Source organism: Zootoca vivipara, chromosome 3 (genome assembly GCF_963506605.1).
Source record: "Zootoca vivipara chromosome 3, rZooViv1.1, whole genome shotgun sequence".
Taxonomy (NCBI): Eukaryota; Metazoa; Chordata; class Lepidosauria; order Squamata; family Lacertidae; genus Zootoca; species Zootoca vivipara.
In genome coordinates this window covers 62,515,437-62,543,332 of record NC_083278.1, presented here as the reverse complement: position 1 = coordinate 62,543,332, position 27,896 = coordinate 62,515,437, and the positions used below count along the sequence as shown (strand labels likewise).

At 41.4% G+C, this 27,896-nt stretch overlaps 1 protein-coding gene across 6 annotated transcripts in view; it reads right to left on the bottom strand.

Moving 5' to 3' along the window:
* Positions 1–27,136, bottom strand: part of STXBP5 (syntaxin binding protein 5) — a 123,644-nt gene extending 96,508 nt beyond the window's left edge. For 4 of the 6 annotated variants that reach the window (XM_035108797.2, XM_035108798.2, XM_035108799.2 and 1 more), the window contains exons 1-2: positions 25,659–27,135; positions 24,014–24,111 (exon numbers count right to left, since the gene is read on the bottom strand). In XM_035108797.2, coding sequence (XP_034964688.1) covers positions 24,014–24,111; positions 25,659–25,814 — 254 coding nt within the window. In that variant the 5' untranslated portion in view covers positions 25,815–27,135. Of the gene's footprint in view, positions 1–24,013; positions 24,112–25,658 lie in introns of all 6 variants that reach the window. The other 2 variants (XM_035108801.2, XM_060272738.1) reach the window with 1 other exon arrangement.
* Between the last annotated feature and the right edge of the window lie 760 nt (positions 27,137–27,896).

The window sequence follows — 27,896 nt, the reverse complement described above, 5'->3', positions numbered from 1 at the left end:
CATCTTGGAGAGTGAAGTCAAATGGGCCTTAGAAAGCACTGCGAATAACAAAGCCAGTGGAAGTGATGATATTCCAGCTGAACTATTTAAAATTTTAAAAGATGATGCTGTTAAGGTGCTACACCCAATATGCCAGCAAGTTTGGAAAACTCAGCAATGGCCAGAGGATTGGAGAAGATCAGTCTACATCCCAATTCCAAAGAAGGGCAGTGCCAAAGAATGCTCCAACTACCGCACAATTGCGCTCATTTCACACGCTAGCAAGGTTATGCTTAAAATTCTACAAGGCAGGCTTAGGCAGTATGTGGACCGAGAACTCCCAGAAGTGCAAGCTGGATTTCGAAAGGGCAGAGGAACCAGAGACCAAATAGCAAACATGCGCTGGATTATGGAGAAAGCTAGAGAGTTCCAGAAAAACGTCTACTTCTGCTTCATTGACTATGCAAAAGCCTTTGACTGTGTCGACCACAGCAAACTATGGCAAGTTCTTAAAGAAATGGGAGTGCCTGATCACCTCATCTGTCTCCTGAGAAATCTCTATGTGGGACAAGAAGCTACAGTTAGAACTGCATATGGAACAACTGAGTGGTTCAAAATTGGGAAAGGAGTACGACAAGGTTGTATATTGTCTCCCTGCTTATTTAACTTATATGCAGAATTCATCATGCGAAAGGCTGGACTAGATGAATCCCAAGCAGGAATTAAGATTGCCGGAAGAAATATCAACAACCTCAGATATGCAGATGACACAACCTTGATGGCAGAAAGTGAGGAGGAATTAAAGAACCTTTTAATGAGGGTGAAAGAGGAGAGCGCAAAAAATGGTCTGAAGCTCAACATCAAAAAAACCAAGATCATGGCCACTGGTCCCATCACCTCCTGGCAAATAGAAGGGGAAGAAATGGAGGCAGTGAGAGATTTTACTTTCTTGGGCTCCTTGATCACTGCAGATGGTGACAGCAGTCACGAAATTAAAAGACGCCTGCTTCTTGGGAGAAAAGCAATGACAAACCTAGACAGCATCTTAAAAAGCAGAGACATCACCTTGCCGACAAAGGTCCGTATAGTTAAAGCTATGGTTTTCCCAGTAGTGATGTATGGAAGTGAGAGCTGGACCATAAAGAAGGCTGATCGCCGAAGAATTGATGCTTTTGAATTATGGTGCTGGAGGAGACTCTTGAGAGTCCCATGGACTGCTAGAAGATCAAACCTATCAATTCTTAAGGAAATCAGCCCTGAGTGCTTCCTGGAAGGACAGATCGTGAAGCTGAGGCTCCAATACTTTGGCCACCTCATGAGAAGAGAAGAATCCTTGGAAAAGACCCTGATGTTGGGAAAGATTGAGGGCACTAGGAGAAGGGGACGACAGAGGACGAGATGGTTGGACAGTGTTCTCGAAGCTACGAACATGAGTTTGACCAAACTACGGGAGGCAGTGCAAGACAGGAGTGCCTGGCGTGCTATGGTCCATGGGGTCACGAAGAGTCGGACACAACTAAACGACTAAACAACAACTGTACATGCCAGGGAAACTTGTTTGAAGAAAGCATTCCATACCCAGGGTGCCCCACCCCAAAAGGCCCTCTCACCAAACAGCCTCCCATCACCTTATTAGGCTGGAGAGTCTCTGATGAAGATCTTACAGCCCAGGTAAGCAGATAAGGGAGAAGGCAATCCTTCATGCATCCTGACCCCAACCTATTTACAGGTAATTTTTTATTTATTTTATTTTCAAAAAAAAAATACTGATTGATTAATGAAGTGGTTTATAAAAAGAATAAAATGATCAAATTATTGGCAGAAACGATTTAAACTACTACTTTAAACATTCAAAACATTCAGAAAAACAATCAAAAAATTAAAACCAGCAATAAACTAAATATCAGTATTCTAGATACCTGCATAGGCTTGTCTAAACAATGTTTTATAGTACAGTGAAGGCACATGCCTGATAACAATATAAAATATTAATACCACTACTGTGCTTTGAAATGGGCCTGGAAATGGACTGGAAGCCAGTACAGATCACAAAGGACTAGAGTGATGTACTGATACCTATCAGTCAGCATTAATAATCCTGCTGCTCTACTGTGGGCCAGCTGAAAATTCCAGACTATTTTCAAAGGCACATAAAATGCATTGCAGTAATTGAACTGGAAGGTTACACAGGACATAGATAATTGTCCAATCTCAAGGTTAATCCTCCCAAAGTGGCTTTTAAGGCCAGAAATAAAGAAATGAAAGTGTATTGGGCTACTGTCATGAACATGTGTGTACGTGTAAGAATATTTTGTCTGGTTCCATGTTTTGAATTTTTATATTGGAACAAACCCTGAACACTGTGACCACAGTGGAAGGGATAAATACAAACTACCTTAAACAAATCAGTCAAATCTTTTATAATCAGTGCCGGATTTACGAACGGGCTGAGTGGGCTGCAGCCCAGGGACTCATAATCTAGGAGGACCAGAGCCTCTTGCCATTTTTTTAAAAAACAGGCATTTTTTTACTATCTAGGTGCAGTTGCTTAGTAACATTAAACATGTGCCGTATGAGTCTGTATATACAGTTACACAAGTGAGTACTTACTATTTAGTAAAATTCATGGAGGCTTTAAAGCTAATCAGAATCAAATGTTAAAGTCAGCAATGAAGCAATACAAGTGTTCAGATCACTGTCTATCAATATAGCATGCATTCTAAGAACAAATAAGGATTATTTTATATGATTGTGGATCACAATAATTTTGACTTTTTGTGAAAATGATAATGAGTAAGCAATATGAAAGTGGTGCTAGTAAATGAAAAGTGATGAAAAGAAGGAAATACTCAAATGTTTAAAGCCAATCATGTCATATGACTTTATACAGCAGGCAGAAACAGCCTGACATAATCCCTCAGATTCAGAACAATTGTGTTTACAAAGAGAATCAAGTAGACTACACAGCAGTCTGAAGAACAACTAGTTTATATACAGAACGCAACCTTCCAAGAACTTAGAGAAGTGTTGTCGTTAACTACCATTACAAATACCGATTCTTCGGGACAAAGTGACAATGAAGTGACCTGCAGCCAAAGAATTAACACAAGGTGCTGAAGGAACAAGCCATGAGATAATTATGCCAAAAAAAGAAGTTCAAGCTCATTAAAGCATCTTAAAGAATTGGAAAACAAAGCAAATTATTTCAGTGAAAACACTAGCAGTTCTGCTCTAAGAATTTATTCTATTCCACCAAAGTAAATGGAGTAACCTATCCTCAAGAGTGGCTAGTGCATTCTCCCAGAAAAGTCTACTGTTTCATGTGTGCACTTTTCTCTAACCAAACTACCTCGACTACAGCTTTACCTTCTACTGAATTTGATGATTGGCATCACACCTATCTTGTTCAAATCCATGGGAACTATAAAATCATAGAAACTCCATGCTAACATACATCAAAACTCGAAGTGCAGATCAGAGTAGGATTACTGGAGGCACTTACTTTAGCATGTTGCTGCAGTGATTTCCCATTCAGGAGCAAATGACTTGGCATTTAGCAGAAGACCCAGGCATTTAGGCATTTAGGCATTTGGCATTTAGGGGACCCAGGTGGCGCTGTGGAGGGGACCCAGGTGGCGCTGTGGTTAAACCACTGAGCCTAGGGCTTGCTGATCAGAAGGTCGGCGGTTCGAAGCCCTGTGACGGAGTGAGCTCCCGTTGCTTGGTCCCAGCTCCTGCCAACCTAGCAGTTCGAAAGCACGTCAAAGTGCAAGTAGATAAATAGGAACCGCTACAGCGGGAAGGTAAACGGCGTTTCCATGTGCTTCTCTGGTTTGCCAGAAGCGGCTTTGTCATGCTGGCCACATGACCTGGAAGCTATACGCCGGCTCCCTCGGCCAATAATGCGAGATGAGCGCGCAACCTCAGAGTCGGTCACGACTGGACCTAATGGTCAGGGGTCCCTTTACCTTTTTTAATGAAACATTTGCTCCACCTAACAATGGTAACTTTCTGTGATTGTTTGAATTAATCGCCAAATTGGTAAAGGCTCTAGTCAGTCATTGTACTTATCCAAAACCGTATGTGAGTTGATGGCTAATAGAGTTCAATAAGCTATACTGAGCAATATCAGACAGGCAGGTTATTTTACTTTATCAGTTGATTCATCCACTGATGCTTCTCATGTTGACCAACTTACTGTTATTGCTAGATATGTTTCTCCTAGTAATGGATTACCAGTCAAATGTTTTCTGAGGTTTTTTTGAACTGAAAAATCACAGCGGTGAAAGTATGGCTGAGCTGATACTGAACTTCTTGAAACAGATTTCAGTAAATGTAGAGGACAATCATATGATAATCCAGCCAATATGGCTGGAAAGTAAAATGTCATTCACCAAAAAATTATGGAAAGGAACAAGTTTGCAAAGTTTATTCCATGTGTTGCACATTCCTTAAATCTAGTTGGATGAACCCAAGTTGACTCGTGCCTGGATGGAGTAAAGTTTTTTAACACAATAAATGAGCATTATTGTTTTTTCTCTGCTTCTACAAAAAGATGGGAAGTGCTAAAAATTTATTCACTCTTGTGTCAAAAGTTCCTAAGCATTTATCAGACACAAGATGGGAGGCTCACACCAAAGCTACTACAGCTAATAGCAAAAGTTATATTTATATTGTTGAAACCCTCGGTCTTATTTACTGTGATGGAACTGAAAAAGGAGATACTACATGACCGGTAGAAAATCTTCTGCAGAAAATGGAAGAATTTGAATTCATTTTCATGCTTCACTTTTAGACACATTCACAAGACCAATTTCATGAAATTAGCAAGACAATTCAAAGTCTGCAAATCTCATCGAGCACATACAAATATTTACAGTTGCGATTGCAGTTTGTATCCACCACTTAAGCTAAATTTATACTGGATGTAAAGTACAAAACTGTCAAAAGAAGGCAGAGTGTACGAAAAAACCAAAACAATGATGGGACAGTGCCCTAAGCCTTAGATGAACTTTATCCAAGAGACAAGTTTAGAGTAAATTCATTTATCTCTCTTGTCATCGATCCTCTTGAAGTCAACCTAGACAGAAGAGCAATAGTGTACAGGAGTGTAGTTGGCAATTTTTCATTTTTGGTGAACCTGCAAGCGACCAAATAACTGATTTACAATGGTGTCAAAATGCTGATGCAAGAGTATCCAAAAGATGTTGACCTTAGCCTGGTCGGTGATCTCTTGTACTTCCACATGTATGTAAAATAACCTCACCCTGAAAAAGATATGTATTCAGCCACCAATATATGTATCATAATATTCCAGGAGAAAATTCAGATAGTTTTTCCAAATGTGGCAACAATTTTCAGATTGTTCCTGTGCTTAAGGGTTACAAACTACTGCTGAAAGATCTTTTTTAAAAAAAAAAGTAAAAAGAATAAAGAATGATATACAGTCATATGGTCAACCCAGGAATGGTTGTCTGAGCCAAACATTCTCTACATAGAAAATGATAAATTGTGCCTTACTGATTTATATAATTGGTAAGTGCTCAAAATAAACTGATCTGACGTTATAGTGTAATCTTATAGCTATGAATCCCCTTGAATGTTCTTTATCTTAATTTGATACTTTTGTAATCTTTGTTTATAAATTTATAACCTTTAATAAGGTGTCACTGTCTAGTAACAAGAAGCATTCCTCAGCACTAGGATAAATATACAAGGTAGCAACACCACCAATTTCACAAAAATAATTTAAGAGGCACCTGCACATTTTGCCCCATAACTTTATTTCTAGAAGGGTTAGATACTTACTATTTATTTATTTAATTTTTATATACTGCCCTTCATCCAAAGATCCCATGGCAGTTCACACAGTTCACAACATAAAAATACAAAATGAGAACACAAAGTACATAACAAAAAACAAATCAATGAAAGTTTGCCCATGGGTGCCATGTTGGCAACCCCTGTTCTGCGGCTTATAGTTAGCAAATGGTTTCAATAAACTTGACAGCACAAGGGTGGGATCTCTGAGGATGGTCTATGCCAAATTTGGGGTAGAAAGGATAAGGAATGGCTTATTCTAATCAATTTAAAGTTTGAGGAGACACTGGGATTCCACATGATTCTGCATTTTTCTTCCATAGATTTTCCTGGTATGCTTCTTCTGGAAAGATTTCTCTGCTTCTACTGCATGTTTTTGAAAACGTGTTGTTTTAGGTCAAGGGGAACGTTTAATATGTGCCTCCATCAGCAGAACAATGAGAGAAATGATTTCCATCCATCCCTTTGCCTCCGCCTGCAGACATTAATGTGACTTACTGTTCTGAATGCTCCTTCCACTAGTAAAAGGCGTGGGAATCAGAATCTCCTGTGTCCTACTGACAGAAGCTTCTGCTAAATCCAAATGCTTTCTGTCTGCTGATTATATTACAATGCTACGAAGGGTTAGCTGCTTCTGTGATTTAAAAAGGCTTTCAATCAACATCATTTTAGCAATTTTGTGGACCGGTGGTATCCAAACAGGTTTTTATTTTTTAAAAAAATTATAGCAAGATAAGCACTCTAAGTGGTATCTCACATCTTTAATATTTTAAATATTTTATGAATTTTTTAAAAAAAAGTAGCCAGAAATTTTAGGCCCTAATCAAAAGATTTATTTAAAAGGTCATCAAGGTAAAAACATGACACCAACTACAAAGTTTATAGTGAATATGTGCTAAGAGGGACACAGCATTGTACTGATGACACACACTTGAAATCCCCAGGTGATAGCTGTTTTATGTGGAATAGTATAGGAGACAGAATCAAACCCTTAGAAATCCCACTGCCCAGAAGCAATGGGGCCTAGCAATAGTCACCTAGTGCTACTCTCTTTTTCTGCAGGTAGGAGCAGAATAACTGCAACACAGAGCATCTAACTCCCAATCCCATGACAACTGAAACTGATCTCTCAGGCTGTAAACTAGATGATGCTCCAAGGACCTCCAAATGAAACTACATTAATTGTGGCATCAAGTTTGGCGCAAATCCAAGAAATTTTGCCCTCAAAGTGCTTTGCAAATATCACAGCTGGCTACTGAGTAGTCCATTGTTAATGATACCACACAAGTCTGAAACCTGCCCATTTGTCATTCTAAACAGCTCTTCTGGGCAGTTCACTGAAGATGCTATGAGGGTAAAAAGTGTGTTCTCTTTGCTGCCACCATTGTCCCAAGGTAGGTGTGACTATAGTCTTGTACCCATTTGATCAAATCACATTGAGACTTCCATCAGCTCTGCTCTAGCAGACTCCCAGTGTACTTCATCCCCATTAAGTTAGTAACATAATAACTAAATATAATACAATTAAACTGGAATGAATAGAACAGGAAGAGAAATTTAAAATCATACTTCTAAGGAACTTTTTTCCAGGTGATCTCTAGGAACTATCACACAGAGAAATTCAGGCATGATAAAATTAGTAAGTTAACAAGTAATGCAATGAAGAAGTTTTCCAAGTAAAGTTCTGAATTTATCTGAACATGATTAAACCCTACATGCACTAGTAAAATTAGCATGGCACATTTTATTTTTGTTTACTATCAAGTATCCTGAATCAGATCTTTATCAATTCAGGGCATTTGAAAATTTGTTTCCAATTTTTCTGGAAAACCAAGATCACCGACTCTGAAATGTTGGTATTAACCATTCTGCATTTTATCCATACATACAATAGTTGTGGTTTCCTGGTGTGAGGCAAAGACCACCTTCTCTTGGCTCCACTACAATTCCTTCCCCCATTTGCATGGAGACCCAAGGAGCCCTGAGAGAAGACCTCCTCAGTTTCCCCAGTCCTACTGAAATAGGGTTTGGGAAGTCCTGGACAGTAGCCTAAGGGTAATCCCAAGGAAAGGCTAGCAGCAGAGCCCCTGGACCTTTCACACACATACACACGCCAAACACTGATTTTTTGGGGGGAAAGGCTATTTGGAAGCTGTGACTGCACCGTCTGGGAAAGACAGGTTGGAATTTGGGGCCTGATCCTGTACCTACTATGAAAGGTCAATAAAATGGAGTAGCTGTGCTCGTCCTGTCTAGTACTCATTTGGGGCCTGGTCTTTAAATTTATTTCCCCATGGACCCTGAGTCATTTAATGTGTCCTTGCCCTGTACTTCCAAAATTGGTAGCTAAAGTCCTTTAAGTCTCTACAGTTTTTAATAAATGTAATTCAAACTTCAGAATTCTGTGAGAAATGAAATCAGTGTCAACGGTCAAAATGTTTGCAATGCTTTTTTCTGTTTCATAAGTTCATTAGTAACAAAGAATAGATTGCAGATACAGTATTAGGCAAGCTTGGCAGTTTCAAAGCACTTAACTTTGTTTGTTTTACTTGTATTTAGTAAACATCCTAAACCAGATCACTCTAAGCAATCAATTTCCCCCAAAAAATTCTCTTTTCCAGGAAACCCACATCACTGGATGCAATCGTCAACAATAGTTTCAAACTGCATCTGTAAATTACATCCAAACTACAGTCAGTCTATTCAATGACAGATTACTGCATTCTATTTGCAGCAATGGCATCCAATAGTAAGACAAACTTCTTGGCTTACTGAGAACAAGTAGCATATATGGCTGCTCTTTAAAAAGTCACAATCAGCAAGTCAACAAACCAAGAGTTCAGGTAATTATCATAACTTGTGATGAGTGGGGAGTAGGAGCAAGCCATGTTCCCTGGTTTCAGATGGAACACAAAGCCAATGCTTCCTGGTTTGTTTACCCTGTTCATACTGGGGGACAACCAAAATAGGAGTGATTGAGTACCGTGTGCCAACATGCTGCTTGATAAGTGTGAATGCAGGAGCATCAAGGCAATCACTTGCTTTCTCATCAGTTTTGAGGTTAGCAATGTAATATCTGGCAATATTAGGAGACAGCAGCAGACTAGTGGTGTTTTAAAATTTTAAAAATACTGTTAGAGAAAGTACAGTCCAATTAAACATTTTTTAAAAAAATCTACCCAGCATTGGGTTCACTGTGCATTGGGTTCACATGTTCAAGAGAAACAATTTAATTGATACAATTTGCCAAGTGATACAAGTTGTAAGGAAGATATCAGAGAATCTAGCAACCTTGATAAAGCCAGTCTTATTTTACAGGGCCTTAGAAAGCACTGCTAATAACAAAGCCAGTGGAAGTGATGATATTCCAGCTGAACTATTTAAAATTTTAAAAGATGATGCTGTTAAGGTGCTACACCCAATATGCCAGCAAGTTTGGAAAACTCAGCAATGGCCAGAGGATTGGAGAAGATCAGTCTACGTCCCAATTCCAAAGAAGGGCAGTGCCAAAGAATGCTCCAACTACCGCACAATTGCGCTCATTTCACACGCTAGCAAGGTCATGCTTAAAATTCTACAAGGCAGGCTTAGGCAGTATGTGGACCGAGAACTCCCAGAAGTGCAAGCTGGATTTCGAAAGGGCAGAGGAACCAGAGACCAAATAGCAAACATGCGCTGGATTATGGAGAAAGCTAGAGAGTTCCAGAAAAACGTCTACTTCTGCTTCATTGACTATGCAAAAGCCTTTGACTGTGTCGACCACAGCAAACTATGGCAAGTTCTTAAAGAAATGGGAGTGCCTGATCACCTCATCTGTCTCCTGAGAAATCTCTATGTGGGACAAGAAGCTACAGTTAGAACTGGATATGGAACAACTGATTGGTTCAAAATTGGGAAAGGAGTACGACAAGGTTGTATATTGTCTCCCTGCTTATTTAACTTATATGCAGAATTCATCATGCGAAAGGCTGGACTAGATGAATCCCAAGCAGGAATTAAGATTGCCGGAAGAAATATCAACAACCTCAGATATGCAGATGACACAACCTTGATGGCAGAAAGTGAGGAGGAATTAAAGAACCTTTTAATGAGGGTGAAAGAGGAGAGCGCAAAATATGGTCTGAAGCTCAACATCAAAAAAACCAAGATCATGGCCACTGGTCCCATCACCTCCTGGCAAATAGAAGGGGAAGAAATGGAGGCAGTGAGAGATTTTACTTTCTTGGGCTCCTTGATCACTGCAGATGGTGACAGCAGTCACGAAATTAAAAGACGCATGCTTCTTGGGAGAAAAGCAATGACAAACCTAGACAGCATCTTAAAAAGCAGAGACATCACCTTGCCGACGAAGGTCCGTATAGTTAAAGCTATGGTTTTCCCAGTAGTGATGTATGGAAGTGAGAGCTGGACCATAAAGAAGGCTGATCGCCGAAGAATTGATGCTTTTGAATTATGGTGCTGGAGGAGACTCTTGAGAGTCCCATGGACTGCTAGAAGATCAAACCTATCCATTCTTAAGGAAATCAGCCCTGAGTGCTCCCTGGAAGGACAGATCGTGAAGCTGAGGCTCCAATACTTTGGCCACCTCATGAGAAGAGAAGAATCCTTGGAAAAGACCCTGATGTTGGGAAAGATTGAGGGCACTAGGAGAAGGGGACGACAGAGGACAAGATGGTTGGACAGTGTTCTCGAAGCTACGAACATGAGTTTGACCAAACTACGGGAGGCAGTACAAGACAGGAGTGCCTGGCGTGCTATGGTCCATGGGGTCACGAAGAGTCGGACACGACTAAACGACTAAACAACAACAACAAATTTTACAGTGAATTGGCTCTTCAATGCCAGCACATACAGTCGTTAGGTATATTATGTACTTCACATATCACATGCTTGTGAATTCTGTGATTTACGTTTTATATGGTAGCTTTACCAACTATGGGCTTAGCCAGACACAATGCTATGAAGAGTTCCTACAATCCAACTTATGGTTGACATTTCCTGCTTTAGGGTTTTTGTTTTCAATAGCAAGCTCCCATGACTGCTTTCAAGATCAGGTTAGATAAGCACTGGGTGAAGATATTTAACTTGACCCCTGATCTAAATAGTCTCCTAAAGCTATTATTAGCTGGGGGGAAGGGGGAGAGTCAGGTACAAATAGCTTAAACACTCATGCTGTTTCAAAGCATATGTCTGCTAACAAGTTAAGAAAAGAAACAATGGAAAATTCTAACTATGAATCACATAATGTATTGTATGGCTCCAGGTGTAATGAACTTACTCCCCTATAGGTATTATGGTGGACTGTTGCAGTTTCTCCTAATCCCTCCTGACCTAACATTATTTTTGTTAGCTACCTTGAAAACAGGTTTAAAAGTTAGGAATAAAATTCTTAATTGAAATTAATTATAACAGTGAAACCTATGTTTATGTATTATCTGTTTAGGGTCCAGGTCCTAATTGTGTTTTTCTCCAGCTTTCAAAACATCATTTATCAATTAAATTACCACATTTTATTATCCACATAAAATATACTGAGAGAGAAAACAGAAGCTCGATATGAACATATATACAAATAAGGCTGCAATCCTATACTTACACTGGAGTACATCCTGCTGAACTTGTCAGGGTTTTTTTTCCCCCAGTGAATATGCACAGAATTGGGCTGTGTTACTAAGTTTTAAAGGACTACTACTCTTATTCATGATTCTTCTACCAAAAATATGTGACACAGTGTATAACTAAAGCACTTTAAACTTAAAAACTTTTGTTTCCAATTCAAGCAGCTATCCAGATGCTTAAGTTCCAATATCAAATACTTCATCTCTCTGAAAATATCCTCAAACGAATACCAAGCCTGAATTTCATATTTGATGAAATATTTCACTGATTACAACTCAAGCGGAAAGGAATGTTAAATTAATACATTATTCAGTGTGAAAGCATTCATTCAGCACTGAGAAACACACTATTATCCTTACTGCTTTTACATAAGCAGCTTTATGATTTAGCAGAGTCATGCCTTTATCATGCAGTAAAAACCCAGTTGTCAACTTCTACTGCTATTAACTTGCAGCCAACGTATGTTCTTTTTATAAAAATAGTAACGGATACCATGTCACTGAAACTATAATGCACAATTGCAGATACACAGTTACTAGGAACCAGTATCTCCTATGGTCCAATCACAAGAAAAAATAGCATTTTCATGTTATTGCAGCATATTCCAAAGTCTATTAACCCAAATTTGTTCCATTTTGTTTAACATGACCTTCTTCCTATAAAGTATGCTTAGGACTACAGCCTTTGCTCACACCAACAACCATCAGTTAATACTATAGTACTCAAACTAAATGTTAGGACCAAACAACTAGATAGTCACAGGTTAGCCACCCTACCTTTCCCTCCCAGTATGTGCTCAATCTTGCCTATTTACACATATTAATTTTACACTCTTCACACTTGGTATATTTCAACTGCATCTTGATGATTATTATATCCCAAAATACTTATGAAAACACTGATGAGCTTTAACAAAGCTCAACTATAATACAAATGTTTTGTCAATTGTTCAGTTCCAGCACTTCACTCAGAACAGTGTGTAGTAATAAAAATGTACAGGGTGCAACAGATATTAATGCATTTGTGCAGTACTTGAGCTTTCAGTGCAGTTCACACATTGTTATTTTAATCCTCACAATACTCCTGTAAAGATTATTGGGGGGGCTGATGGAAGTAAGAGCCTAAGGCCATTCAAAAAGTTTATGGTAGAGATTTGAACAAGACACATCCCAGTTTGTAGCCCAGACTTTGTAAGAGCAAAGTGCCAGTCCCAAGGATACAGATCCATTTTAAAGGGACTTTGACCACCTGCAGGTTAAAATAGGGTTGGGGACAGTCCCGGGATTTGCAAATCTGTGCCCGGACAAATTCTGTCCCTGGGATATCCCCAGATTTACAAATGTGTCCCTGGAAAATGTGGCAGCAGCAGCCTCAGCAGCCCAGAGCCAGCCTGGTAGCACACTTGGCTCTGGCTGGCTTCAGGAGCTGCTCGCTGCCGCCGCCACTGCCAAAGAAAACTGGGGACGTCCAGCGGTTCAGATCTCCTGCCCCCTTCCTCCTTTGTTTTGACAGATTGGGGAAGGCTTGGGAGGCTCAGGCAGGTGTTGCCCAGTTTTTTTAAAAAAAAAATTGCGCATTTTTGTTTCACAGGGTGCAAAAGAAGGGCTTTGCACCTTGCCTGGCAGAGAAACCGCGCTCCTTGTGCCCCTCCTGGGCAACGGCCGCCTGCCCGCGACTTCCGAGCCTCCCCCGATCTGTCAAAACAAAGGGGGAAGGGGGAAGGAGATTGGGGGAGGCCCGGGAATCACAGGCGGGCAGCATGCCGTTGCCCAGTTTTTAAAAAACTGCGCATTTATGTTTCACAGGGTGCGAAAGAAGGGCTTTGCACCTTTATACGACATGCATGTGTGCTTCGGGCCCAGAGTCCTTTGCCTCACTATCCCCACTACTGACTCCCTGCTGCTACTCAGCTTTAAAAAAAAAAGTGTCCCTGGATTCATTGGGAAAAAAATATGGTAACCATAGGTTAAAAAATACATTTCCAGACAACACAAGTGGAGAAGGTGGGAGTTGGGACAGGGGGTGTAGATCTGACTGACAGCAGTGGTTTCCAACCAGGAATTCATTACATTTATATAGCTTTGCCAACGTTGCTCTTCAACTTCTAATCACAGTGATTTTGGATGGGACATAGAAATAAATTATCAGAAAGCAACTGCACCCAGTGCTCTTAACATAAAGACACAGTAGTGAGCTGAGCTCCTGAGCTCTGAAACAAAGAGTAAGAAGGACCCAAACATTTTCTTTGCCTGAAAAAGTAGTTGCTCAGGGGGCTTTAACATACAGGTAGGGCTTTACAGTGTCCACAAAACAGTACTGTAACACTGTTACAAAGCCACACAAAGAATTTAAATGTCAGACATTTCTAAGCCGTTTCCAAGACAATAGGCTTCCCAGTACATTATTACAGTATATACAATTCCATTAAAAAAAATGGAAGCATACCATTCAAATTTAAAGCATACCATTTAAAGCATACCATTCAAATCACAGTAGAACAGCCTATTTACATATGCCTAGTACAATAAAATTCAATAAATACCAGTGAATACCCCATAACCACTTACATAGTAAAATATTTCCATGAAAAGTCAAGGATAACTGGTTTTTGAACCTTTCTTTAAAACCTGAAGGGAAAAGATTTTTAATTAAACTAAAACCCTAGAGGAACACACTAAATTTCATATAGTAAGGGAGGGATGGAGTCCTGTTTAAAAACTGCAAGCTTTAAAAAGCTTCTCTTAAAAACCCCCAAAACCCTTTTAGCTGTCTGTCTCAAATTCTGTAGCTTCATCTCTTCATAATAGACTATGTGTTTTATGGTTTGTTGATTTTAGCTGAGCTGCCTACCCATAACATCCAAACTGCAAAGCCATATTTAGTAGTAGTAGTAGTAGTATAGTAGTACCGGTAGTAGTAGTAGTAGTAGTGCACAGGCCTAACATATAGTAGTGTAACCTGCAATTTGTGAAACGAGGAATGATAGGTTAATATATCAGTTTTATATCATGTTTTGAGATTACAACATCCTCTGACAAATAGCTTGTGTCAATTTGTGTTCATTGTTATCTGCTGATGTTTAAAATTATCTGTTTACATCATGGAGACTACAAAATAAACTGGATGAGGGTTCAGAAACAAATGAACATTTTTTTAAATGCTGACATCTAGTTGTCAGCTTAAAGGAATATCTACAACCTCTTAGACTTATTCCTCACTGTGTTCTGCAATTTTTCCAATTCTAGACATGCACATTATCACCATAGCTGCCAAGTTATCCCTTTTTTAAAGGGATTTTCCCTTATGCTGAATAGGCTTCCTCGCGAGAAAAGGGAAAACCTGGCAGCTATGATTATCACTGGTTTTACGATTCAAAGATTAAGGAGTGTAAAGACAAAGCAGCTTGCTGCTGCCACTCCTATTATCCCCTTAATTTTTACTATTACTATCTTTCTTCCTCTACATTTGGGGCAAGTACCAAGTTCTGTTCTGTTCTGTTTTTTTTGTCTGAGCAATGTTCAAACAGAAAATATAAGCAGCAGGCCTGTGCATTCTCCCCCCCCCCCCGAGCCCATCAGCAACATGGATCGGCCTCAGGATGACCTAAACTGAACTGGGGGCCTTGCACATTCCTAAGTTTAATTTATTAGGGTTTTAAATTCTAATTAAACATGGATAGCAGTGAGGAGGGAGGAGAGCTTCTGTCTGTCTCTCCTCCTTCTCCACCCCTCACAGTTGATTTAATTAGGGTTTAAAACTCTAATTAAAAATGTGCTTGTCCACTCACCTCCCTTTTGACAGCCCCAGATGGACCCAACTGAGGGCGATCTGGGATTTTTCCAGAATCTGTGCACAGCTTCTTGAAAATATAGCTCAGGTTTGTTGATCACCCACGCTAAAAATGACTCGTTTTATTTTTTTAAATCACCTGTCTGTCAAATTATACTAAAGGAATATTGCAACCTGTTGTAAGCCAAACACTCACTCAACTCATCTAATAACAGAGGTCAGTGTGTGCCTGCCTTTTGCTCCTGAATCCCAGTGCAAGTAGCAGTTAGAACTGAGTGTCCTCTCTTTGGGAGAACAGTAAGCTTCCTGCAGCTGCTCCTTCTCTGGTAATAGGTGAGGCTAGGCTAGTACTTCCCTTGAAACAAGTCCTCCAGGGTGGCAGGGGATGCTGCCTCCTAATAGTCCCTGGTCCCCTGGCTGATGACAAGCCCAGTGTGTCTGCAGGCCCAAAGCAACTCTCGCTCTTTTAACTTCCAGGTAAATTTGCCGACAAGCTTTTGTAAATCCATTGCCCTTGTCCATCATTAAGTCTAACAACTGCCACTAAACCTTCCCCAAAATATTAGCACAAGCATACAGGGATGCTTATTAGCACAAGCATAAAAGCTGTTCGGCAGTGGAATTTGCTACCAAGGAGTGTGGTGGACTCTCCTTCTTTGGAGGTCTTTAAGCAGAGGCTTGACAGGCATATGTCAAGAATGCTTTGATGGTGTTTCCTGCTTGGCAGGGGGTTGGAGTGGATGGCCCTTGTGGTCTCTTCCAACTCTATGATTCTATGAAAAGTCTGATCAACAGCTTTTTTGAACTTATTGGCAAGGCAGATACAACTTCAACTATGAAACATAAATGTCGTTATAAGAACCTTGCTATATTTACATATGGCAAGGAAGCAGAAATACTAAATTACTAAGGTACATTATCCATCTGATTGTTCTGCAAAACTGCACCACCAAGTCAAAGTAAGCCAGGTATAATTACAATTAGGTTTATTTCTTTGTCATTTGCCTAATTGGTTCAAATATAAATACCACCCTATGGAACAGATGCCCCCAAAGGTAGCAAATCATTATTTTACAGCATTAAATGAAGGTTTCTAACGGCGGACTTCAGTGCCTGTCTACTCAAAAATAAGTCACACTGAGTTTAATGGGACTTAGTTCGTGATAAATGTATATCAGATTGCAGTACAAAAGTGTAAAAAAAAAAAGGATAGACCTGGCTGTTCCTCCTAGGGTAGCCCACTTTCCTGCATGTAATCCCTTGTTACATACAGCAATTAGGCAAACAGCTAAATACAGGATGGATTGACATGTTACTTGAAGATGAATTTAAACTCACAAAAAGTATTGCAAGTACAACTAAGGAAAATGTTTCCATTAGTATGTTATTAAAATCCAATTTTAGTAACCAAATCAACTTGTGCAAGGGTTTTGTTTTGTTTTTAAATGGCCCACTTTATTAGCTATGCCAAAAAAATGTGATCACCAGGACCCTTCCCTGCATATCCACACAAGGAAATGGGTAATTCCTGCTCCCTTCCCCAGATTGGATTGGATTCAATTCAATTCAGAAAGCACATTTGAATGTTTTCCCATTTAAGGCTGCAATCCTAGTATCACATACCTCTGAGTAAGCCCCACTGAATTAAACAGGACTTACTTTTGAGTAAGCAATGTTAGGATTGTGCTGTTAACTGTTGTGTGGCTGAGGCACTCCAGGCATCTTGGCCATATAAGGGGCAAGGAAGGTGGAAGCTTGCTGGGCTGTGATCAGGTGTGGCTGCCCAGACAATACACACCCACCTATGCAATTCCTAAGTTGGGGGGGGGACAGCAGGGGTGCGTCACTCTTTAGTGGCACACTAAACACGCCAAGCAAAAATGTGGAACCCTCAAGTGACACTTAAGAAGCTCAGCATACAGAGTCATCATTTATGAAGCCAAAGTTCTAAGACCTAAAGCTGCCTTGACACTTCTGGTGCCAAAACCTTGACAAGGGAGAAACTAGACTAAGGTCAGAAAACTGCTGAAATTAGAAAGCTAGAAACACAAGCCTGCTGTGAACAGACTATTAACAAACATTTGCAGAAAACAGATTGCAATTTAAATAAAACTAACTTGCTTGAGGAAATGCTTATAGTTTCTTTTACACTATAAACAAAGATATTTTAAATAAGCTTGATAAATACACTAAGTTAACTGAGAGTGACAGGGCACATAATTACAATACTGCATCACATGGAAACTAGAATAACACGAGCAATTACACATGATGTGTAAAAACATCTCCTGGACATATTAATTATCAAAGAAATACAGGTACCACAATCAAACTCCCCAAACTAACGATTAAAATATGGTTTCAGTCTCAGTAGGAAGCTTCTAAAACATAAGATCACCAAACCAATAAAAACTCAGTCAACTACCTGGGTGGAATTGAATGAAAGTACTCCCACTATTATCCTTCTGAAGCAGCTGCTAAACCTCAACCATGGAAAATGGTCCACTAACATCTTGGCATTGCACAACTTGCATGGTAACTTGCATATGTGTATATTTACAGTATACCTATAATGGCATCGTACTCAAGTTTGACCACAACAAGGAAAGCAACAAGGACTGGAAAATATAAGAGCTCCCAAGCTTCCTCCAAAGGAAGACTGATAATGAAGAGCAAAGCTCAGATTCAAGTAAGACTTGATAGCACCATAAAATAGCACCAAGCAGAATAAATGTAGGGATACTCTTGTATAACTGAACAGGGTGATGCCAGAAGGAGGTTGCACATTCTGCAATGACTTTAATCACAAGACAGAGTATGGGTCTGTTTTACCCTTGCAATAACAAAAAGAAAATGCCAGAACAACCAGATGCTTCAATTTATAAATAAAACACCTTTTTATGTAAAACATATGGCTATGTTCTACAAACTAAAAAGAATAATTTGCTACAGGTCTGTTAAGTGTCACAAATAACTCTACCAGTATTCTCAAGAACCAAAGCAGAATCCTGCATGTGAAAAAACTGATGATGATGTCTTCAGAATACCCACATTTCAGGTGTTATAGTGAAAACTTTTGAAGCTTCCATTTAAAGGGTATTCAGAACAAAAATAGCTTGCTGCCTACTAAACAGAGAAGTTCAAAAGAACATTTGCATCCAAATGTTGGAGTTGTTTACACCATTTTTGGGTTAAATGGTTGTGAGTGTTGTGGTGGAGCAACTATAGGTGTTCCTAGAGTAAAAAATTGTCTACATCCATTTCAAACTAGGTTCAGACCCAGATTCAGGACTGCATCAGCCTCAGTCACCCTCTATATAAAGCTATTGGGAGTTTGGGGCAAAGGTGTCATCAGTATGTTGATGACACCCATCTTGATTCTCAGTTACACTGAAATTAGGAGAGGGTGTGAAAGACCTGGACTGGTGCCTGGATGCAGTGGTGGACTGGATGAGGGCCAATAAACTGAGTCTGAATCATGGGAAGACATGGTTTGTGGGTGAGTGATTCCCAAATCTAGGAGATAACTCAGCTACCTACCCTGGATGGGATTGCATTTTCCTCTGTCTCTTCTTTACCAGACCAAACATATCCACTTCCTTCAACTTTTCCTCATAAGACTTTGTTTCCAGACCCCTACAAAGGACAGGCGCCTAATGGTGAGGGGTGATGGGAGTTTTAGTACAGCAATACCTCATTAGCTTCCTCTGACCTAAAAGGTCTCTTTATGAGAAGGCATTTTGTCTTTCGTTTACTACAAAATTAGCATTGCTAGTTTTTCTTCCCCATCTATCAAATGACAAAACTAGGAAACATGTTCTTGGATAGCATGAAACTATTTGCAGCTCACTCACTTACTCTTGAGTATTGGGTATATTCACAATTTTGTTAGTACAAACTAAGACATTTCTACTTTTGAGGTACTAGTCATACATAGGCTTATATTGGATAAGGTCTATTAAACCAGGGGTTTACTTCTGAGAAAATATGCACAGGACTTTATGTACATTTTTAAAATATACCAAATAGTACTATTATATCTATTAACTAAATTATAATTGATGTGCTATAGGCTCATAAAGCAGTAGAACAATCTGATGGCTGTTATTTAAGTATTGCCTACATCTCATTTTTCTCAAAATGTTGTTTTCTTTGGAGGGGTAGTTTTTTCCATGGTTTCAAAATTTTCAGAATTTTTATGTCTCTAATGACAACCTAGATTACCTGTCTATTAGCAGAACCTGTGACTGATTCTTGGATTAGCGTTATTTCCAAATTGGGAGTAGTGAGTAGTTTCAGTCCAAACAAACCACAATCAGTAAGCGAAGAACAAACCTTAGCTACAGATAATGCTATGTTTGTTGCAAAATAAATCACAACTTTCAGTTTGGATATAACACCACAGCAAGGATTGTGGTTTGCTGCCCCCACCTTCTAGTAAGGAGGAGCAGAACAGCCCAAAGAGGTGCCAGAACTCACCATGAACACCTACTCGTGAGCCCACCTGAGAGGTGCCGGAACTGAGTTCTGGTGAGTTCCAGCTGAAAAAAAGCCCTCGCCACACTATTTATTTGCAGAAGACACTGAAATTCAAGGAAACACAAACCACCTGTGGTGTTGAAAAATCACCAAGCTAGTAAAACAGGTGGCTAAAAGGAGATACTCTGGACATACTGCTTTATATATAATCTTCAAATTGCAGAGATCCACTGTTTATGAGATTTTCAGTGCTGAAAGATACTGCATAGGGAGATCTCATAGGGAGATCTCAAATAACCTTTCTTTATAGGTGCAAAGGTTTCTAACAATTAGTCAGTGCCTGAACGGATGACAAAGATTAAGAAGTTTCATCTCAGTTTCTATTAGCAAAATCACTGGATATTGCCACCTAGACGTAATAAACATCCTCATACAAAATAGAAGTTCTGGATTATAAAAGGGAAGTCAGGTGATGAAGACTGATGGTGACTCAGAAGTGTAAAACCTACAAGCAGTATAAATGTGGGAAACTGGTGGTTGGCACACTACTCTTAGAAGTGACTGGAATAAACTTACTATCATAAGGGAAAACACTAAATGGGAAAGGCTAGTTGTACAATTTACTTGTGCTGTGAACTGACCAATTTTTTCAAATTGATTTTAGATCAAAGTACAAAATGCTTACATTTGATGCTTAATATGGTTTATGTACTCAATAATGCAAAGACATTTTTAGAAAAGCAATTAAGATTTGATACCACTTTGTCATATATATGCAAGCAAAGCATCAGAAAGAAACAAAAGCAGCTTGGAAGATTTGTTAATCTGTTATACCTATTGGAATTTTAAAAGGAGGTAAAGTCAGTTGAGTCCATTGTGCCAGAAGGTAAAGAGGGAAAGGGTTAATATTGGAGGGGGGAATGGGAGTAGGTTTTTATTTGTGAAGTGACAGTTCTGGGACTACAGGCTACTTACTACAACAGTGGCTGGCTGGATGGTTGTGAAAACATTTGCACCAGGAATCTGAAGACTGGGAAGGTGCTGATAGCCCCCCCCCCCGACCTTAGGTTAATGTAAGAAGAATACAATTTCTCTTCCCTAGCTCCAAGACATTTCCCTAGACTTTCAAGGCCTGCTGTACACACCTCTTCCTTTGCATTAGGAAGATGGGAAGGTAAAGAAATAACTAAGAGGGCAATGAAGAGGGCAATAATCCAGATGACAATATCAAGCTGTGCTTCTATGTTTCATCAGGTGTTTAGGGTTATTTGAAAAGCATGCTAAGGCACTCTCTCCATAATCCAAAACTATTTTTCAACAAATGTGACAACAAAAGCATATAATTTTATATATATATATATATATATATATATATATATATATATATATATATATATGATGCTCACCAATGGACAAACTGATCATAGGTGTAAATTGCTAAAAGCTGCCTATGTCCATTGTTGACAGTCAGTTCGACCATGAGTCTTTGTGGTTTCATACAGTGCTACAGGGTATTGTCATAAACAGTATTTGAAGACCAAGTCTTTTATCTAGGTAAAAGACACAGTGGTAGATAGAGCTTTTACAAAGTCTATTGTTCTGTCCTATTTTCTTCTCTAAGAAGTGATATGTAGCAACTCACTCCAAACTATCAAACTGATTTGAGTCTTCATTCACCTTTTTGTAACATTCCAAATTAACAGGAATCCCTTCTATGGGAAGCAGTGTCAGAGGAAGGATATGCCATAAAGAGCTTACTTCCTGTTTGTCTCACCCCATACTGAGCATCAGCCTCCACACATTGACCCATTCTCAATCTAGGTGGGTCAATACATGGAACCTGGTGTTCACTCTTAAAATCAGCAATTAAAAAATAAACAACAGCCATACCTTGCTGACTCTGACAACAACTACTCTTTCAGCTAAGGAAAGGAAGCTACTGCTAAAATTCAGAAAGAAACTGCTTCACATCATGAAATGTAAATGATTTTGAAGGTGTAAAAAGCCATATGCAGATTCAACATTGTGAATCTAAACTTGTAACTAAAAACAAAATAAGCAGTGCAAACAAAGACAAAACACACACACTATTTTTAAACTATTCTATCCAATGGGCAGACAGATTCTATCAAAGCTTACTCAGAAGTACATTTTGTGGCTAGTAAAAGCTTGTTCTTTCCACCAGAATTTTGTAAGAAAAAGGTGTGTGGCACACGCCTGCCCTAGCACTGCATGTGTCTTTAGGACAGGGGTGGCCACCCTGTAGCCCTCAATATGTTGCTAAACTATGTCTTCCCTAATTCTTAATAAGTGGCTATACTGGCTGGGACCAATTGGAGCTGTAGTTCAATAACATCTGGAAGGCCACAAGCTAGCCGTTCCTACTTCAGAAACTACAACCCTTTATAGTCACCATTCCAAGCAATCAAATCATGAAACCATCATCATTTTTGAGTGCACAAACTGAGAATTCCTTTGCTATGGTCAATATGCCAGGAATAGACCAACAAATCTCATTCATTCAACCTCAGCCTGTGGTTCCAGAAGCCTTCCTGCCCAAGCGCAACTCAGGCCCGTGGCTGAAGTGAGGTCACATAAGGCCACCAGACCTCCAACAACACCCAAGGGCAGGGGTCAGCAAACTTTTTCAGCAGGGGGCCAGTCCACTGTCCCTCAGACCTTGTGGGGGGGCTGGACTATATTTTGAAAAAAATATAAACAAATTCCTATGCCCCACAAATAACCCAGAGATGCATTTTAAATAAAAGGACACATTCTACTCATGTAAAAACATGCTGATTCCCGGACCGTCCGCGGGCCGGATTTAGAAGGCGATTGGGCCGCATCCGGCCCCCAGGCCTTGGTTTGAGAACCCCTGCCCAAGGAAAATATGGTGCCCTGTTCCTTTATTTCTACCTCTGACCATCAAAGAATGCTGCATGTTGAATATACACCGAATGACCTTAATGGAATTTTTCCATACGTTTGCTGGCTTTAAAAAAATAAAATATTTCTTTTCTTAACACCACTTACTCTCATTTAAGGGTGCATAGTATTGCAACTTTTATCACTGGACATGCTGTTGCAGCAGAAGAGACTGTTACTCACTATTTAATATTTTTAAAAAATTACTCCAACCCCTATTTATACCTTAGTGAAAAGTTCTACTGATCAACCACCACATTAACAATTCTTTTCTACTCAACTCATATCTAATCCAGCTAGCGTCCCTGCCACTCAAAGTTGTTCCATAAGAGCATACGCTATGCTGCTATGCATTGAATATGGGTTACTACCATTATTCTTCATTAAAGCTTTCCCTTAAAACATGTGCATTTCATCAAAACTAGTAGCGAAGTCATAGTGTGGGCATAAGCAAACTCCAGCCCTCCAGATGTTTGGGACTACAATTCCCATAATCCCTAGCTAACAGGACCAGTGGTCAGGGATGATGGGAATTGTAGTCCCAAGCATCTGGAGGGCCAAAGTTTGCCTATGCCTGTCACAGTGCAAGGAGAGCCACTGTGCTGCTGTCCAGAAGTTGTTGGGTGCAGCTCCAATCATCCCCAATCACCACGACCAATGCCCAGGGATGAGGGAGCTGGAGATCATCACAATGGTTACCTGTGACATAGAGCATATGCAATTATTCAACAATTTTTCTGAATCATTTCTATTTCCTCAAATTCAGCTACGAAAGATCTAGGCTTAATATTTGTTCATTTTGGTTTTAAGGACACACATCAACACAAAACAATTATTTCATTTACAGTAAAATTGTGTTTTACTTGTAAAGGAACACCTTGGAATGATTTATAGTAAGAACACCATGCAGCCAAATACATACGGTAGTGTTATTCCCCCCCAAAAAAAATTTCAAATTCATTTCCAGTTACAATGTGTAAAATAATGATTGCTATACAGAATCCTTATTTTCTACACTGAAAACATTATCTGTTGCTTTAAAGCAAGGAACCCTTACAGCGATATAAAAGAGTGATAGACATAAGGGTCATATTTCTGGTTTACAAGATAAAAACTAACTTATCTGCATTAAGCACCGCTAGGTAAACTAGACAGGCTGTTAGCTGGGATACTGCAAAAATGATCAGGATGATTTCCCAGAAAAATAAAAGTACTGGTTCCACTGCTAGTACACTCACATCAGATAAACAGAAGTAAATGCAAAAGAACAGCAGCTTCTCCCCGCCCCCACTCAAATGCATACCTGACTTGCAGAGTGAATTGAGACTAACTCCAGCACAGCAGAGTAGGCAATGGCAATCTTCTTAGTAAGTTTCTTTTAAGAAATACAATAAAAGGATACAGCCTTAAAGCGCCAGTCTGAGTCCCGATGGCAAGTATCTTCTGAACAGGATCAAAAGCCAAGGCCGAAGGCTGATAGGGGAAACCATGGCGTACAGTCTGTCATGTCAGAGTGGTGAAGCAATGGTGCAATGGGCGGAAGAAAAATAAAACAAAGAACAAATGAGAAAGAAGCAATGTCATTTTACTTTCACTTAATTAAAGGAACCGCAAGTATATGAAAGAGCAGAATTATCTTTTAAAAAGGGTAAATAATTAATTCAAACCTCACTGAACATGGATATGCTAAAATGAAACCTTAATTCTATCCCTACTCATGTATTTTTAAACAAAACAATCTACCCATTCACCTCTCACCTTTGTTGTATTCCTAGCCTAATCTGCAATTCTTTCCATAAATAGCTGTGGTTAAGACATCTGAATTAGAATCAAGAGTCCCTGGGAAATGTGATGATGCAGCCAGTTCTGTAAATTAAATGACCACTAATTATTAAAATGGCTCTTCAGAGAGCCATCACTATTTCTCTGAAGCAGGCCCTGAATGATATAAGCTTGCTAGCCCGGGGTATCTTTCAAAAAACTCTTACCTACACAGACACCTGCAACTAGAAATTGCAATAGCAGTCCCCTTCTTTGCAATATCTGAGCCAAATAAATTAAGGTGGAAAAAATACATTCTATCACATTCAGTCTCAAGTGCATGTCCCCCATGCCTTATAATTACAGAAATAAGTGTGCATCTCAGTTCAGCATTTTGTGGCACTAAAATGTAGGGGGGAATCTGCAAATAAAAGTATACTTAAGTGAAATACATGTGTCATATCTGAATCATCAAATTAGGCTAGCTGGTGGGAAGTTGCAGGGGAAAGGGGGGGCGAGTACAACACAGGTAACACTAAATAAAGTGTTTTAATCTTTAGGATCACCCCCCCTTTTTTTAGAGAAAGTGTTCAATACACAAACAAGTCAAACTATAGCAGCTTCGGCCACAGGTGTTGTAAAGGTAGAGATGAGCATAACATCCACATCATTTCCTATTTCAATTTGGCACAGCTGGTGAATTAAACTGCTGCATCATCCTTTTGGAATTTAGACCTCAACTGCATATACTGTGCTGTGTCTGGATAGAAATGTTACTAATTCATCCAACCAAGCACCCCATCCTAAAAAATTTAAAGGACTATACCTCTATAATGAATTGATTGTGCTGAAGCTTGTTAAAATGCCTGTGCATGGAATGATGGGGAAAATTCGGTGCCAGGTCCTGTTACCCCCCCCCCCTTTAAAACACTGATGAACACAACACTGATGTTTCTCCTCCAGAGAGAGGCATCTCAAGATCCGCGAGTGCATTTTAGGAACACTGTAGCCTGAAACGCAAGCGGGTGAATTGTGGTTGGAGGGGGAAAAGATGCTGCTAAATAAAAGCCTAGAGTCCATCATAGCATCGTCGTCATCACCGTCGCCTCCCCCACCACCATAATTTTTGTATCAAAAAAGAAGAGGAGGAAGATAGATGCAAATCGACAGCTTTGGAACTGGAAGCATAAAAGTCCAGAGGCTGCAGAGCCCATCATGGCTACATCATCGTCCTCCACCCCCACCCTCTTCCTTCCTAACTGGCTGTTAACGGCTGCAGCATTCACCTTGCAGAGCTGGAAGTGCTCGGACTGTAGGGTCTCCTGGATGTCGTTCTCCCGGGTTGCAGGCGGCGGCTGCTGCGAGGAGGAGGCAGCCGAGGAGGAGGACGACGAGCCCGCCGTCAGGCCGTCCAGCACCTTCCTGATGTTAAATTTCCTCATGGTCTCTTCGGCGGCGCACCCTATTCTTCTCCCTCCTCCTCCTCTCCCTCCTCCCCCTCGCCACCCGCCTCTTGCCGTGGCTCCTGCTCCCGCCTTATCACACGCACCTCAGGCAAAGCACAGCAGAGGCGAGCCGAGGAAGGGAAGAGGCAGGCAGGCAGGCGGGAGGGCAGTACGCCTGGTCCCGACGGGGTCGAAGCGGGGGGGACACCGAAACAGAAACGCCTCTTTCTCCCCTGCTCTCTCCCCACCTTCCCCTTCATCCAACCATCCCCACCACCATGATGTGCACGGAGGGGACCGAGAGCCAGACGCAGAGAGGCGAAGGGGGCAGAGCACAGACACCCTCGCCAGGTAGGGAAAGGGAGTGGACCTGGCCGAGGAAGAGGAAGAGCCCGACAGGAAGGAGGGAGCACGGAGTAAATAAATATAGCGCGAGGTTAACGCAGCAGCAGCAGCAGCAGCGCTTCCTCCTCCAGACACGCACGGAAAGACACACACACACAAGCGAAAGCCGGGAGGCGGCGGCGGCGGCGGCTTCCCCCACCCTCCTTCTGCCGGGAATACTCTGAGCGCCTCCCGCCTCGCTTCTCCCTCCAAGGCTCCTCCTGGAAGGCCTCTCCCTGGCAGCCTCTTGCAGGCTTCGCCGTTCCCTGCCTTGCTGCGCCTCGCCGCCCAAGCCCTAATCCTGGGCCCTCTCTCCGCCACTGGCTTCAGGCCCGTCCCTTCCCCACGCACACACGACACGACACGCACACCCCCCTCGCTACTGCGCGCCTGTCAAGCGAGCGAGCCGAGTGTGTGTCTGCCTAGCTGCCTCTCTCGCTCTCTCTGCCTCCGTCTCCCCCCCGGCGCCCGTGCGGCTGCGAGCCACCAAGAAGTGACAGCGACGGCAGCCTCAGCTTCCCACCCCTTTCCCCTCCTGCCAGTCGCGCATAGTGGGAGCAGCTACGGAAGCCGCTGTCATCCCGCCATGTGCCCCCCGCTCCGCCGCCTCCCGCCTTCCTCCCTCTCCCTCTGCGCCCCAGACGCCGCTGCAACTCCGCCCGCCTCGGACTCCGGCCTCCCCTCAGTGCCACTCCTGCCCCGAGAGCGTCACCTGAGGCGCTTCGCAGTGGTGGTGGCGGCGGCTGTGCCGCCGGCTGTCACACGCCCCCACAACCATCCTCTCGCAAAGGCTGCGCCGGGCTTCCGCTACCTCCTCCTCCCTTTCCCAGCCTCGGTTCCCCTCCTCGCTCGACAAACACGGAAATTCAGCCCCCGCCGTGAGAAAACAGCGGCAGGAACGACGCTGCTGCTGCTGTCGCCGCCTTCCTTCTCCTCCTCCTCCTCCTCCCTCCCCCACCCGCTCTCCACACGCCACCACTGTGGCAGCTGCCGCTGTTGCCTCCTTAAACTGCTGGTGGTGGCAAAGCCACAGCGAGTAACGAGGAGCATGCGCGCTCAAAGGCCTCCAGCAGCACCCGGATGTCACTGCTTTCCCCCCACCTTTCCCTCTTTATTTATTTATGCATCTCCCTCGCTTCCCCCAATTTATTTATTGCTCCTTAGTAGTGCCTGGTCGAGGTCGGTGCAAAGAAGGCCTTTAGGGCCGCAATCACTTACTCAGGGAATAACACCCACACCAACCCCTAACGTGCATGATTAGATCCAGCTGCACGTGTGGTGGGTTTGGCCCCACTCTCTCGCGTTAACTCTCCCTTCTGATGTGGCTTAAACAGCTACGGCTAAGAGTAAGCCCCATGGAACGCAGCGGGACTTGTTTCCTAGCTGAAAGTGCATAGGAGCGGGCTGTATCTTAACTGTTCAAAGAAAGGAGTAGCAGCGCAGGGCCACCTCGGAAACTGATCAGCTAAGGCAGTTATTCGCCTACCGTGTTTCCCCTTTTTTAAGACACCGTCTTATAACTTTTTTCCCTCAAAAAAACACACGGTGGCTTATTTTCAGGGGGTGTCTTTTTTTCTTTCTTTTTTTTAAAGTGCCGGTACAACTGGGTCCCACTGGCTCAGGATGCTCAGCGCTCTCTTCCACGCGCATTATCAGCACCACACTCTAGCCAACTGAGCTATCCAGGTTTTACAA